Consider the following 14,797-nt stretch of genomic DNA (forward strand, 5'->3'; position numbering starts at 1 on the left):
CCTCCTGAGTTTGGTTTACATGGAAATGCTTAGCCTGAACTGCTAGATTTAGCAAATAAAAATACAAGGCACCCAGGCAGATTTGATTCCAGAAAAAAAATAGTAATATAAATATGTCCTGTGCAATATTTGGGACATACTTACATACACTAAAAAAAAAGTATTTATCATATATCTGAAATCAAATTTCACTGGGCATCCTGTGTTTAATCTGGCAGACTGACTCAGTTATCCATCTTGGCCACCACTGGCACAGACTTTATCTCTCTGAAAGCTGATTTTTATCTTACCCTCTCTAAGCATCAAAAGGAAGACTCAAGGAAGATTCAAGTTGAAGAAGTCTATTAGTTAGAGCCTCTATGCATAGCTAAGGAAGTTTCTAGATGAATAAGGTTCCTCAAACCCATGACTATAAGCAAACCTAGAGCACTGGATAGGGGAAGGGAAAGGGGTTCAAGGAAGATGAACTAAGCCACCTGCAAGCTTCTTTCTAGGGTTTTTTGTCCTAGTTACCATTAGTGACAGAGTGTGAATAGAGTTCAGGCTCCCAGCCAGTGTCCAATGTGCTCCTGTTCTGTGTATACACTATTTGAAGGGTATATTGAAGAGAGAGCTCAGAATCAGTGAGGCTTGCAGAAGGCCCATGAGGTTATCCAAGGGAGAAATTATGAGACCTAAATAAGGAGAATATGGATTCCAAGAATATTGAAGCAGAAAGAGAGGATGTGGTAGTTGAGTGAATGTGAGAAGGGTGGGAAAACAAATGAAAGGCACACAGTGATGCTAAGGTTACTGGCTTGAATGGCAAGATGAATGAAGGTACCATTATTAGAACTAGACATTGCTAAGCCAGGTGCCAGTGGCTCATGTCTATAATCCAGATACTCAGAAGGCTGAGATCTGAGGATCAAGATTTGAAGGCAGAGTAGCCAAGTACTGGTGGCTTACACCTGTAATCCTAGCTACTCAGGAGCCTGAGATCTGAGGATCATGGTTCAAAGCCAGCCCAGGCAGGAAAGTCCATGAGACTCTTATCTCCAATTAACCACCAGAAAACCAGAAGTGGTGCTGTGGCTTAAGTGGTAGGGTGCTAGCCTTGAGCTGAAGAGCTGAGGGACAGGACCCAGGCCCAGAGTTCAAGCCCCACAAATGACAAAAAAAAAAAGATTTGAAGACAGGAAAGTCTGTAACTCTTTTCTCCAATTTCCAGCAAAAATCTGGAAGTAGAACTGTGACTCAAGTGATAGAGCACTAGCCCTGAGCAGAAAAAAGCTCAGGGTCAGTGCCCAGCCCCCAAGTTCAAGCCTCAGGACACCCCACCCCCCAAAACAAAAAGACAACATGGACATTACTGAAAGTGGCAGGTTTGAAAGGGGTGAAGATATTGAAGAGCTCAATTTCAGACACTCATATGACACTCAAGCATTGATGTCCACTAGGTATTTGGACACAGAGGCCTAAAAGGATTAGAGTAGCGTCAGACAGTCTGCAGTCAACAAGGTATTGGTGGAAATTGTGGCCACAGATTCAATGAAATCATCTAGCACACAGAATGTATGAAAAGTAAAGAAAGAAGAGAATGCTACCCTGGAAATCACTTGGTCCCTGTTTTTTCTCACGAAACTAGAAGGGCAAAGACTAGACTTGATTCCACTGTAGGACCCCACTGCTCTGCACTGGGTCTGGTTAGAGTGAGCAGGAGGGAATGTTTGTTGAATGACTTCATGAATGAATCCCTTCCTATTCTCTGTCTCCATTCTCCTCAATCTGAGGAATGTGATAGCAATGAGAAGAGAATGGGGACAAGGGACACTCTATAATCTGGGTGATGGTATGATTAAACATGTGTGAAATGGAGTGATCAACGTTTGATTGCACAGAGCATTGATTGTGTCCCAATAGATTTCTGAGAGGGGCAGCTGGTTGAGGAGGTGTGGTTTATGATCACAGCCTCTGGAGCTGCAAAGAGAGTGATGCTCATGGGTTCTGCGAGCCTCAGGCTCACCCTTCCTCTAGGTCAAGAATCCCTAGCAAGGGCTGGGAAGGTGGCTCAGTGGTAGAGTGCTTGCCTTGCATGCCTGAGGCCCTGGGTTCGATTCCTCAGCACCACATAAGCAAAAAGAAAAAAGCCGGAAGTGGCGCTATGGCTCAAGTGGTAGAGGCTAGCCTTGAGCTGAAGAGCTGAGGGACAGCGCCCAGGCCCAGAGTTCAGGCCCCACGACCGGACCCAAAAAAAAAAAAAAAGAATCCCTAGTGAGCTGGGCACAGATGGCTCATGCCTGTAATCTTAACTACTGAGATCTGAAGATCGTGGTTCAAAGCCAGCCCGGGCAGAAAAGTCCATGAGACTCTTACTCCAATAAACCACCAGAAAATCAGAAGTGGCTCTATGGTTCAAGTGGTAAGGCACTTGACTTGAGCTTAAGAGCTCAGGGACAGAGCCCAAGCCCAGAGTTCAAGTCCCACAACAGACAAAATAAAAAAATAAAATAAAATAAAAAAGGAAAAGAAAAGAAAAAAGAATCCCTAGGGAAACCTGGCACCGGTGATTCACACCTATAATCCTAGCTAATGAGGAAGCTGAGAGCTGAGGATCACAGTTTGAAGCCAGACTGGGCAGGAAAGTCCATGAGACTCTTACCTCCAATTAACCACAAAAAAAGCCAGAGTAGAGCTGTGGCTCAAGTGGTACAATGCTAGTTTTTAGCACAAATGTTCAGAGACAGCACCCAAGTCCTGAGTTCAAGTCGTAGGACTGGTATGAGCATACACGCGCGCGCACACACATACACACACACACACACACACACACACACACACACACAGAAAAAAATCCCTAGTGGACAGCAGTAGACTTGGGTCAGAGACTTGCGATACTGGATTTTTCTCGAGGGACTAGCCTGGCTCATGTGTGTTTGTTCTTCCTGGCCAGGCAAGAAGAAAGCAGCAGCGTTGTTTGACAGCCAGGCCCCGATTTGCCCCATCTGCCAAGTCCTACTGAGGCCCAGCGAGTTGCAGGAACATATGGAGCAGGAACTTGAGCAACTGGCCCAGCTGCCCACCAGGTAAGCCATTTATGAGGAGCCTGACCCCTGGGGGATTCCAGCCATTAGGTCTCACCCCTCCCTGTATGGAGAAGTTGGAGTTTTCAGCCATTCTCCAGTACTCCCTTTTCAGTACTCATTCTCCATCTGAATGGTTTTACCATTCCTCTTCTTGCTTTAGTTTTTGGGAGAGAAAAATGGGAAGAAAGTGACCTTTCCAGTCTTAGAAGAATACAGGGGAGCTAAACAGGGAATACTGCCACAGGCTCAGGTCTGCCATATGGAGTCTTCCAGAAGATTTTCTTTTTAAAGCCTTTCCAGCCCATTGTCCCCTCCAGCCTGGTTTTACCATCCAAGGGAGTGAGCAGTACTTCCTCCACGAATCTCAAGGACTGAGAGATGATAATCTTGAGAATGTGTTCAGGCATGTGCCCACATCCTTGTCCCTATTCAAGAACTGGTCTAATCAAGTGGTAGAGTGCTAGAGAGCACAAAGAGGCTCTGGGACGGCTCCTAGGCCGAGTTCTAGCCCCACAACCAAAAACTACAACAAAAAATGGTTTTAATGGCCAATGTGTCACGTTTGGGCTAGGAAGATGGCTTAGTGGTAGAGTGCTTACCTCACATGCATGAGGCCCTGGGTTCAATTCGTCAGCACCACATAAACAGAAAAAGCTGGAAGTGGGCGCTGTGGCTCAAGTGGTAGAGGGCTAACCTTGAGCTGAAGAGCTGAGGGACAGCACCCAGGCCCAGAGTTCAAGCTCCATGACTGACCAAAAAAAGAACTGGGGCTGGGAAGGTACCGGCTCAGTGGTAGAGTGCTTGCCTTGCATGCATGAAGCCATGGGTTCGATTCCTCAGTACCACATAAGCATAAAGCTGGAAGTGGCACTGTGGCTCAAGTGGTAGAGCGCTAGCCTTGAGCTGAAATGCTGAGGGACAGCGCCCAGGCCCTGAGTTCAAGCCCCATGACTGGCAAAAAAAAAATAAAGAACTGGGCTAAGTCTTCACAGGGACTTTGGGAGAAGCCAAGTTAACTAGGGGAACAGAGGAGAAGCATTAAGAAATTACCTAGCCAGGCACCAGTGCCTCACACCTGTAATCCTAGCTACACAGGAGGCTGAGATCTGAGGATTGTCGTTCAAAGCCAGCCTGAGAAGGAAAGTCTGTGAGACTCTGATCTCCAATTAACTACTAAAACACAAGTAGAGCTGTGATTCAAATGGTAGAGTATCAGTCTTGAGTGGAAAAAGCTAAGGGACAATGCCCAGGCCCTAAATTTGATCAAGCTCCAGGACCAACATCAAGGGGAAAAAAAATAAAGGAAAGAAAGAGAAAGAATCAAGGAGGGGAGGAAGGAAGGAAGGAAGGAGAGAAAAAGAGAGGGAGGGAGAGAAAGAGAATGGAAAGGAGGGAGGGAGGGAAAGACAGAGGGAGGGAGCAAGGAAAAAGAAAAAGGAAAGAGCTGGATACTAGTGGTTTACACCTATATGTAATCTAGTTACTCAGGAGACTGAGATCTAAACATCAGTTTGAAGCCAGCTGGGCACGAAAGTTTGTGAGACTCTGATCTCCAATTAACTACCAAAAAGCTATAAGAGAAGCTTAAGCACAACACTCAGGGACAGCACCCAAGTGCTGAGTTCAAGCCTGAAATGTTAGCAGTATAAAGCAATTATTCTACTATACTCACACAATCTGTAGGATTAGGAATGCAAACAGTATAGAAGGCATAACTGTCTCCTCCAGATGTCTGAGGCCTCAGCTGGGAAGACACAGTTGCTGGGGGCTGGGGTCATCTGGAGGTTCCTTCACTCAGATGTCTGATGTCTGATGCATCTGTTCATCTGTTCATGGCTTCCCCATGTGGCCTGACTTCCTCATAGCCTTGAGATAGTTGGACTTCTTATGGGGCAACTTAGGACTCCAAAGGAAAATGTTGCAGCAAAGATGAAAACTGGATCCCCTCTTTATTCCCGCCTCTCTCTCTCTCTCTCTCTCTCTCTCTCATGTGTATATGTGTACTGGGGCTTGAACTGAGGGCTTATGCACTATCCCTTAGCTAGTGCTTTGCCAATTGAGCCACACCTCCACTCCCGGCTTTTTGTTGGTTAATTGGAGATAAGAAATCCTCAGACTCCACCTCCTGAATAGCTAGGATTACAGGCATGAGTCACAAGTGCCCTAAACTCTGCCTGTTAAAAGGAGAAATACCTACAGAATTTGTGGTCATTTAAAAGCTCCACAAGCTATATTAATTGGTAATCATCACAAGCCTTGTGGAACACTCACTATTTGCCAACTACTTTACATTGCGTTATTTTATTTAATCTGTGTTGTTTAATGACAGGGATATGTTCTGGGAAATGGACCCTTAGGCAATTTTGTCATGCAAAAAATCATAGCATATACTTGCACAAACTACCATATCACTGGGCAATATAATCTTATGGGACCACTGTAGTATACATGATCTACTGAACAAAACATCTTTCTATGGTGTGTGTGATTATAATTATTACCTCCATTTTACAGATGAGGGAGGTATAGAAAGGTTATGTGTCTTCTCTGATGTTGCACAGCTAGTAAGTGGTAAAGACTCCTTTGAACTCAAGCCATCAGAACATGAGTGCCCAAGTTCTTACCCACCCCACCCTTCCTCCCTCCAGGTCTCACATACCAGGGATCCACCTACTAGGGACACAAAGTGAAAGAAATATCCTGCAGTTGAGTGTCACACCTGGGTGGTCCAGGAGTTCTGTGTGATCCCATTGGAAGACTTAACAAGAACTGAAAATAGAGGCAGAAAAGGGGGGGGGGGTTAACAGTCTTGTAAAGGGAGTATGCCCCTAAGAATGGAGGCTCTCTGTCTCTTAGCTGTGGTACCAACCCTGCACTGTCCAAGGCATCCCCTACTGTCCTCAGCCATTCTGATTCCACCACCACCACCACCACCCCCCATAACGTATGGCCTGGCACAATTCTTCATCCTCAAGTTCTCTCCAGAGCATCTCCTTCCTCCATGCCCTTATCCCCAAGTCCTTTTCCCCCACCTGATCTCCCCAGGGCTACTCCTGCCCCCTCGGGCCTGTGTCTCTTGTCCCTCGCAGATGTCCCCTCCCATCCCCACCCACCCGGAACCCCCAACACCTCACACCGCCCCCCGCACGTGCACGCCCTGCGCCCCCGGCACGCCCCCTCCCACCGGGTGTCTGACAGCCGGACAGCGGGATCTGCACAGCAAGTGAAATTCCCGTCGGATCGATAAAGCCGAAGCGCTGGCGGCGACGGGTCGATGGTTTTATCTGTCTCGGCCCCGCCGCGCCCGGCGCGCTGACAGTCCGACCGGCCGGCAAAGGCGTTCAAGGGCAGCCGCGCCCGCCGCCCCCTCCCCGCGCCGCGGCCCGGCTCCGCGCCCTGCGGCCGCGACGGCCACCGGCCTGCAAGCTGGACCGGCCCGCCACCGCCCTCGTGATTTATCTGGATTTTTAATTGGAAAAAATTTGCGAATTAATTGATTTCAGGAACTTGCCAATTAACATTGTAATTGGGTGCGTGATAAATTCCCAAGGAGCGTGTCAGCTCCCTCCGGGCTGACGGGCTGCGCCGGGCGGGCCGGGCGCGCGCCGGGCGGCGGCGGGCAGCGGGGCCGCGTGGGGAGGGAGCCAGCCCTGGCTGCCCTTGCCCCGCCCCTGCCTCTCTCTGCAGGGCAGGAGAGGGGGGAGGTTCCAGGGATATGCTCCCTCCTGAACCCCCAGCAGCATCCGGAACATAGAGGGGCCTTCCAGCCATTTCACAGATGGGGAAACTGAGCCCCACAGAAGGCAAAAGCCAAATAACATCGGTGGCCAGTGGTCAAGGCCTCCTCCCCAGCTCTCCAATGCTCCCCTCCTTTGAACACACTCCCTTCTCCTCAGTTCCTACCTCTCTCATTTCCCCGCTGCTGGCTCCTTCCCAGTTTTCCCAAATTACTTTTCCTCTTACTCTGCTTTTGGCTCCTTTGCCCTCATCTTCTCCTCAGCCTCCGCCTATTTCTTTTCTTTTGGTGGGTTGTGGGGCTTGAACTCAGGGCTTGGGACCTGTCCCTGAGCTCTTCCACTCAAGCTTAATATTCTACCACTTTGAGCCACAGCTCCGTGGTTAATTGGAGACAAGAGTCTCACAGACTTTACTGCCCAGGCTGGCTTTGAACCTCAATCCTCAGAGCTCAGCTTCCTGAGTAGCTAGGATTACAGGAGTGAGCCACCACTGCTGGGACAGCATAGCCCACTTCGGAGCCTGTGGATGATGCTGAGGGGCGTGGGGGTGCGAGGGCGGGGAATTCCCAAATCACACAGCCATATGCCTTCCTCCTACTCAGCTCTGCTTGAGGAACTCTCCTATTAGAGCCTGTTCTGGGACTAGACTATTTCAGGGGAACCTGTTTAGGACCCTCTGGGAACAGGCTGTTATTTCCCACACACCCAATGTTTACAAAAGAAGCAGGTACCTTCCAGTTCCCAACCCCATAGGCACAGGCCCCACACACAGGTATGCACACACCCCTATTGATCGTGGAGGGTCTTCATAATGGAAGGGGTCCTAGATATAGTGGAGTAATAGCAGTCATGAGCAACATGTAGGAGAATGGCTATAGAAGTTGGAAGACAAATGAGGTAGGAGACAAGGTGGGGGGAAATGAGAGAATGGGATGGGAAGAAGCCAGAGGACTTAGCTTAGGGTACTTAACTAAGGAGGAAACTTTCTGATTTTTTGATGATTGGGAAGTTGGTGGAGTCAGAGAAGCAAATATCCATAGGCTGAAGGAAGAAAGAGGCAGGACCCCAGGCAAACAGAGCCTAAAACATATCTGGGATGTTGAGAGGGTAAGAACTAGAATGGAGAGAGGCAGGGACATAGGTGGGAGCCAAAGATAGAAGGGTAGTGGCAAGGTATAGCTCCTGGACCTTTCTACAAACCTCAGGCAGGAGTTGGGGAGGAGAGGGAAGGGCTGGGGAAGAGAGGAGGGGAAAGTGGAGAGGAGAGGATGGGAGACTGAGGAATCTCGAAGTGGGGCTTTGGCTTGCTCAGAGATCTCTTCTAAAGGCTTCCTGAGCCACTGTGAGAACTAGCTCCCTGGGCAGTGTTTTAAAAAGGCTGAGAGGCTGGGTGACTCGGGAGGAGAGGCGGGGTATGGAGATGGCAGTGCCCCCACCCCCACTTAAGCCTTATTTAAGGCTGGCCTCGGTGTTTGGTTGGGTAATGAACTAGATAAACAATTCCCCAAATAGATTAAAACGAAGTGTAACTTACAAAGGCGGCTGGTGATGATGGTTTATTCCCGGGCAGTGCACCATTTCTTTATTTCCAAGGATAATTCAGTGTAAATCACCTTAATTAAAAGTGTCAGCCCAGCCCATGAATATTGTACTTAGGAACGCGTTTCCTGGGTCCCAGTTATAATTTAAAACCCATGGATCACTAGGCAGCGAGTGACTGAGCAAGGGAGGAAATTGTTGGGGGCGGGCTGTGGAAACAAGGAGGGATGGAAGGCAGAGCTGATGGGCTGGGCAGGAGCCAGACTGCCCATAGCTCTAGAGCTCAGACCTCTCTTCTGCAAAGCAGACCACTCACCAAGCTCTTCAGTCTCTAGAGGATCAGCACACTTGGAAGTGGTGCGGTTGTTGGAGGAAAGGGTGAGAGGGAGCCCTTGCTCAGAGAAAGGAAAGGAGTTTCAGATAGAAGCAGCTTCATGCAAGGAAAAGGAAGAATATTGCTAGAAGAAAAAAAAAAATAGAAGGATATGCTTGCAAAACCAGATGCTGCATATCTTGACCTTGAATGGAATCATTATGTCCACCTGCAAAGTAAGGTGGAGCCCAGTGTCAGCAAGACACTCCCCTAAGTTGCACAGCAATCAAGAAAGAAAAAGAGTGTTCGCTTCGGCAACACATATACTAAAACTGGAACGATACAGAGAAGATTAGCATGGCCCCTGTGCAAGGATGACACGCAAATTCGTGAAGCGTTACATACTTTTTAATTTGTGGAGGGGAAGGGAAAAAAACAAATCGTTTAAATAGGGATACAGGTGGACCCATTGCAACAATGAGATGTACAAGTCGTTATATCAAAAATGAACTTTACAACTTTGGTGGGGGGAGGAGGAGGATTGGGTAGGGTAGGGAGAGGGAGGGGGGGAGAGGATGGGAAAGGATGGGAAGGGGAAACAAAGGAGGAGGCTACAATGCTTGATAAGAAATGTACTCATTATCTTGCCCATGTAATTGTAACTCCTCTGTATAGTATTTTCACAATTAAAAAAAAGAAAGAAAGAAAAAGAACTCAAGAGTTCTGCCCTAGAGCCTAGGCCTTGGGTATCTTTAGGGCCAGGCATGGAAAATTAAAAATCAGCAATTTGAGCCAGGTGCTGGTGGCTCACACCTGTAATCTGAGGCTGAAATCTGAGGATCATGGTTCAAAGCCAGACTAGGCAAGAAAGTCTGTGAGACTCTTATCTACAAAAACTATACAGAACAATCACTGGTTATGAGTCACTTGTGACTGATTCATGTTAGCCCATTCTGTTGTTCTGCTGAGTGAGTTATAATAAAACATCAGTGTGGATGATGTGAAAAAAGAAAAAAAAAAACTACTCAGAAAAAGCTGTAAGTCATGCTGTGTGGCTCAGGTGGTAGAGCACTAGCCTTGAGCACAAAGAGACTCAGGGACAGTTCCCAGGCCCTGAGTTCAAACCCGGGAACTGGAAAAAAAATCAGCAACTTGGGCTTGGTTAGATACAAACTCAAAGTCCAACCACTTCCTGTACTGTGAGAAAATTATCAGCTTTATTAGGCAACTCTGCAAAGTTTTGGTGAAGAGTCAGTGAGTTAACATGTATAAAGTCTGGGTCTGTCATCTACAATAGATGCACAATAACTATTCTTCTTTCTTCTTACCTAATTCTGAATCTAGACAATACTCATCTCAGTCCAAGGCAAGGTGTGGCAAGAATAGTTTGTACAGTAGATGCTCACTTTGTAGGCAGAGTGGTAGTCAATACTGATAAAAATCAGAAACTCACCAACTAGCTGTTCCTCAAGAGCTGCTGTTTCTTCCCTGTATCCCCAATGCCTAGATTGGGTGGGGGTGCGAGGCAGGGCCTGAGTACGGACCATTATTTTTATTTATTTATTGTTTTGCCAGTCCAGGGGCTTAAACTCTAGGCCTGAGTGTCATCACTGAGCTGGGTCCACTTGAACTACAGCTCTACTTCCAGCTTTTTGTTTTAGTTTTAGTGGAAATAGTCTCACAGACTTTTCTGCGTGGGCTGGCTTCAAAACACAATCCTCAGACCTCAGCTTCTTGAGTAGCTAGGATTACAGGAATGAGCCACTAGCACCCAGCAGCATGGACCATTTATAAACAGATGTAATAGAACAGAATCTTTTCTGGCTTTCTTTCCCAACTGGTGATGTCTCAATTGTGTGATCAGACTGGTGAATAGCTCTTACTTTACACTCAGATCTTGGCCTTACCCTACTTCAGTCATGCTGGTGGCCTCTGCTCTGTGATGTATGTGTGTAGGGATATCTACAAGTGTCTACATCTGTGCGGACATGGGTGTCTGGGTGGGTATCGGTGGCTGTAAGTGTCCACATCTGTGCATGTGTTTATGTGGACTGTGTGCATGGGCAGCGATTCAGCCAGACTGTGTGGCAGTTGTGAATTTGTCTTTATGGTCATGTCTCTGGGAATGTGACCCTGTAGCCCTGTGCATCTGTATGCATGTCTGCATCTCCCAGGGTGACTGCATGTATTTGTGTGCCTGTTGGCAGAATTATAGTCTGTGGATATGTGTGTGTCGGCCTTTAGACCAATGCTTTCTAACCTCAGCTCTATTGACATTTTGGGTTAGATAATTTTGTGTTGTGAGGGACTATCTGGGACACTACAGAATATTCCACATCCTCTACCCACCAGAAGCTCAGGATATAGCTCAGTGGTAGAGCACTTGCCTAACATCTCTCCCCCCATTGAGACCCACTGGATCTGTCTATGCTTTTGCTTGCACATAAGGTGTGTCTATGTCTGAGTCTATGGTTGCCTGAGCACTTCTACGGATGTATGTTCTTTATAATGCACTTTGTAAGTCCATACATGTCCCCTGTGTTCTGCTTTGGATGCGTGCCTGTATCTTTTGTGCTTTTTTAAAATCTGTGGGTATGCTCCACATGTGCACCTCCTCTGTGTCTATGCAGGGACCCTTTGAAAATAGATTGCATCTGCCTTCATGCACGTATCAGCCAGCCCCTCTATATGCATGTATTTGTGTGTGCATGTGTGCATGCACGTGCACAAAAGTGTGAGCACAGATGTGGTCGAGTATAGTGGGGGCAGCAGGCAGGGAGGAATAGGAACAGGGATATTAATGTTTCTGAAGTGGATCTGATTTGATACGTCTTGTTCCATTGTCAGCATCTGTTTAGCGGGGATTTGTAATACTTTGTGGCTCTGGATCACTCATGCTTAGCGCAGGATGTGGCCTTGCATACCAATTTTGTTATTAAACACAGTTCTTGCCTCCCCCACAGCCCATCCATCACCTCTAGCCCTAGCCCCTGCCTACTCTGCGCTGTCCACCATATTTCAGGGCCCAGCTTCCACCCGCCTGCCGCACCCGATGCCGGAGGGCCTAGGGCTGACAAATTGAATCAGGGGGAGATCATTCCTGGTCTAACACAGTTTACAGCATGTTGGAGGGAGAATTGACAAGAGTCATGTCAGCTCCATCACCTCAATCCCATAGGAACTGAAAGCAGGCTGGGGTCAGAGGGGAGAAAAGGGCCTCGAGAACTGGCAGAATATTCAGGACAAATCCCAGGAGTCAGATAAAACCCTATTCCCAAGATCCACTGGGCAGTCTACCATGCCTGGTATCTATGTCAGCTCCCAGTCACCAGTGTGGTTCTTGGCTACGCTGTGCTAGGCTTGGCCTCATGGTTGAATGGCCTGGGTAGAGCCTGGCTAAGCTGGCTGGGCTAGACTTGCTGTACCTTCTCTTTGAGGGGGGTCTTATTGCTACTCTATCCTTACAACTTGGGCAGTAGGTAGAATGGTCACCCTGTTCTCTTCTTTCTTGGCAGCAAGAATTCCCTTCTGAAGGATGCCATGGCTCCAGGCACCCCCAAGGTAGGTGGCCAATTATGGTTTTCCTCCTGTGCATCCTAATCTAGGCCTATTCAGAAAGAATGGAGCTCTTTGAGGACTCTGGACTATCTCCAGGGCTAGAACATCAGCCTGAAGCCTGGAGCTTCTGTGTCTGTGAGTGCATTATATTTGTGAGGAGGAAATGCTCCTCTGACTTTCTCTTTTTCAGCTAGGAAAGGGATTCAAATCAAGAGAAGCCTGGGGGTGAGCAACACAGACACTAAGGCTGGGAAGTTCAAAGGAGGAAGATAAAGAACACAGAAATACAGGTCAACATAGATAGTACAAGAACTTAAAAGCCAGATCATTTTGTGTGTGTGTGTGTGTGTGTGTGTGTGTGTACAGACACAAGGAAACAATGGATGCTGGGTCCATATGGAGAGACAATCTGCCCACTCTGGACAGACACTATGGAAGAAAAACTTGAAAGTGTCAGCTGCGGGGAAAGGGGTGAATGCCAAGTACCTGGTTCCAAGGAGGGACCAAAGGAGCCCTAACACAACAACATAATTTATAGCAAGAAGTCCTCATAAGTGTTCAGAGACAGATCTGGAGAAGAAGGCTAAACCCTCACTTACTAAGCCTTTTCTGCCCTCTTTCCAATAGTTCCCACAATAATCCCTTAGCACAAGTTATGGGGAGAATTGACAGGAGCCATGTCAGCTCCATCACCCCAATCCCATAGAAACTAAAAGCAAGTTATGGGTGTTGAAGCTTGAGTGGAGTGGATAAATTCAGTGAGGGAGAATCCACGAGGAGATGAGAATGAGAATAAACATCAAAGAGAATCTCAGGAATTTCTGTACTTCTAGTAAGATAAAGTCGGGGGGGGGGGCAGGAAGGAGATAGAGGGGGGACAGTGAATAAGTTAGGAAGTCACAGAAGAGCAAGGTATCCCAGGATCCTAAGGAAAAATGTCTGAAAAAATATGGGCAGTCGGCGGTCCAACAGGGAAAGGGTAGCAAGTAGGGCCTATTATATGGAAAGCTTAAAGTCTGATGACCTCAGAAAGCAGTTTTGGAAAAGGAGCCAGTGAGGCAGATATTACTTTTATTTACATTTTTTATTTTCTTTTTGTCAGTCATGGGGCTTGAACTCACGACTTAGGTGCATTCCCTGAGGTTTTTTTTTTTTTTTTTTCCATTCAATCTAGTGCTCTACCACTTTGAGCCACAGCACCCCTAGTTTTCTGGTGGTTAATTGGAAATGAGTCTCATGGACTTTCCTGCCTGGGCTGACTTTGAACAGTGATCCTCAGATCTCAGCCTCCTGAGTAGCTAGGATTACAGGCGTGAGCCAACAGCACTTGGCTTCAGATATTACTTTTTTTTTTTGTCAGTCATGGGGCCTGAACTCTGGGCCTGGGCGCTGTCCCTCAGCGCTTCAGCTCAAGGCTAGCGCTCTACCACTTGAACCACAGAACCACTTCCAGCTTTTTCTGCTCACGTGGTGCTGAGGAATCGAACCCAGAGTCTCATGCATGCAAAGCAAGCACTCTACCACTGAGCCACCTTCCCAGCCCAGATATTACTTTTAAAAGGTTGGTCCAACTACTCTGTAGCCTTTTAAAAGAGTGGAAGTAAGAGATCTGAGGATAGCAGCCTGGACAGGAAAGCTCTGCCTAAAATGTGAGCTTTTCAGCTGGGTACCAGTGGCTCACACTTATAATCCTAGCTACTCAGGAGGTTGAGATTTGAGGATCAAGGTTCAAAGCCAGCCTAGGCAGAAAAGTCCATGAGACTCTTATTTCCAACTAACCACCAGAAAATTGGAAGTGGCACTGTGGCCCAAATGGTAGAGTTCTTGCCTTGAGCTGAAGAGCTGAGGGACAGTGCACAGGCCCAGAGTTCAAGCCCCACAATCGCCAGAAAAAGAAAAAAAGTGAGCTTTTCCAAAAAGCTCAAAAAGTGGAGCTGTGACTCAAGCAATAGCTTTGAACAAATAAGTTCAGGGACCGACACTGACACACACACACACACACACACACACACACACACACACCGACACTGACACACACACACACACACACACACACACACACACACACACACACACGACTTTGCATTTTCATTCAGGAAGCTGCTCAGCTTTGGCTAGCTGGAAGAAAAGGAATAAAGAACCTGCCCCAGTATTGGATTGACACAGCCTTGGCCAAAGAGGCAAGGGCCTCTTAGCCCCAAAGAGAAAATATAGAGGGGTTCCCCCTACCTAGTTAGGCAGCTCTGGACTGGTAGAGGTAGGGAGCCACTGTGGTCAAGTTTGGCCTGGCCTGTAGCACCTAATAGTATGGTTAGGGAAGGTCATGACCACTTTCAGGTTGGACACTACAACCCAGTGACATTTGACACCCAAGCATGGCTGGCAGAGCTGAGAATTAGGACACAGAAGCCTGTGGTCTCTAAACAAACTTTGAGAGACACCATTTCTGTCCTCATGAACCTGGACCCACATGTCTGAATGCACACGCAGGAAGCCTTTTAAACTTAAAACACATTCCTTCGTTCCACAGACATAGGCATATGGATCATCAGATGCAGGGACCAAGAGACAAATTGCTTCACACA

General features: G+C 47.5%; 1 protein-coding gene and 1 non-coding gene across 3 annotated transcripts in view; both read left to right on the forward strand.

Moving 5' to 3' along the window:
• Rnf220 (ring finger protein 220) overlaps nucleotides 1–14,797 on the forward strand; it is a 228,203-nt gene that overhangs the window by 185,471 nt on the left and 27,935 nt on the right. For both annotated transcript variants that reach the window (XM_042677087.1, XM_042677092.1), the window contains exons 2-3: nucleotides 2,933–3,065; nucleotides 12,170–12,215. In XM_042677087.1, coding sequence (XP_042533021.1) covers nucleotides 2,933–3,065; nucleotides 12,170–12,215 — 179 coding nt within the window. The remainder of the gene's footprint in view (nucleotides 1–2,932; nucleotides 3,066–12,169; nucleotides 12,216–14,797) is intronic.
• LOC122113109 lies at nucleotides 8,957–9,063 on the forward strand. The gene has a single exon (XR_006148380.1). It is a non-coding gene; the product is annotated as a U6 spliceosomal RNA (small nuclear RNA).

Source organism: Dipodomys spectabilis, unplaced genomic scaffold, assembly GCF_019054845.1.
Source record: "Dipodomys spectabilis isolate Male_0828 unplaced genomic scaffold, ASM1905484v1 ptg000002l, whole genome shotgun sequence".
NCBI classification, from domain to species: Eukaryota; Metazoa; Chordata; class Mammalia; order Rodentia; family Heteromyidae; genus Dipodomys; species Dipodomys spectabilis.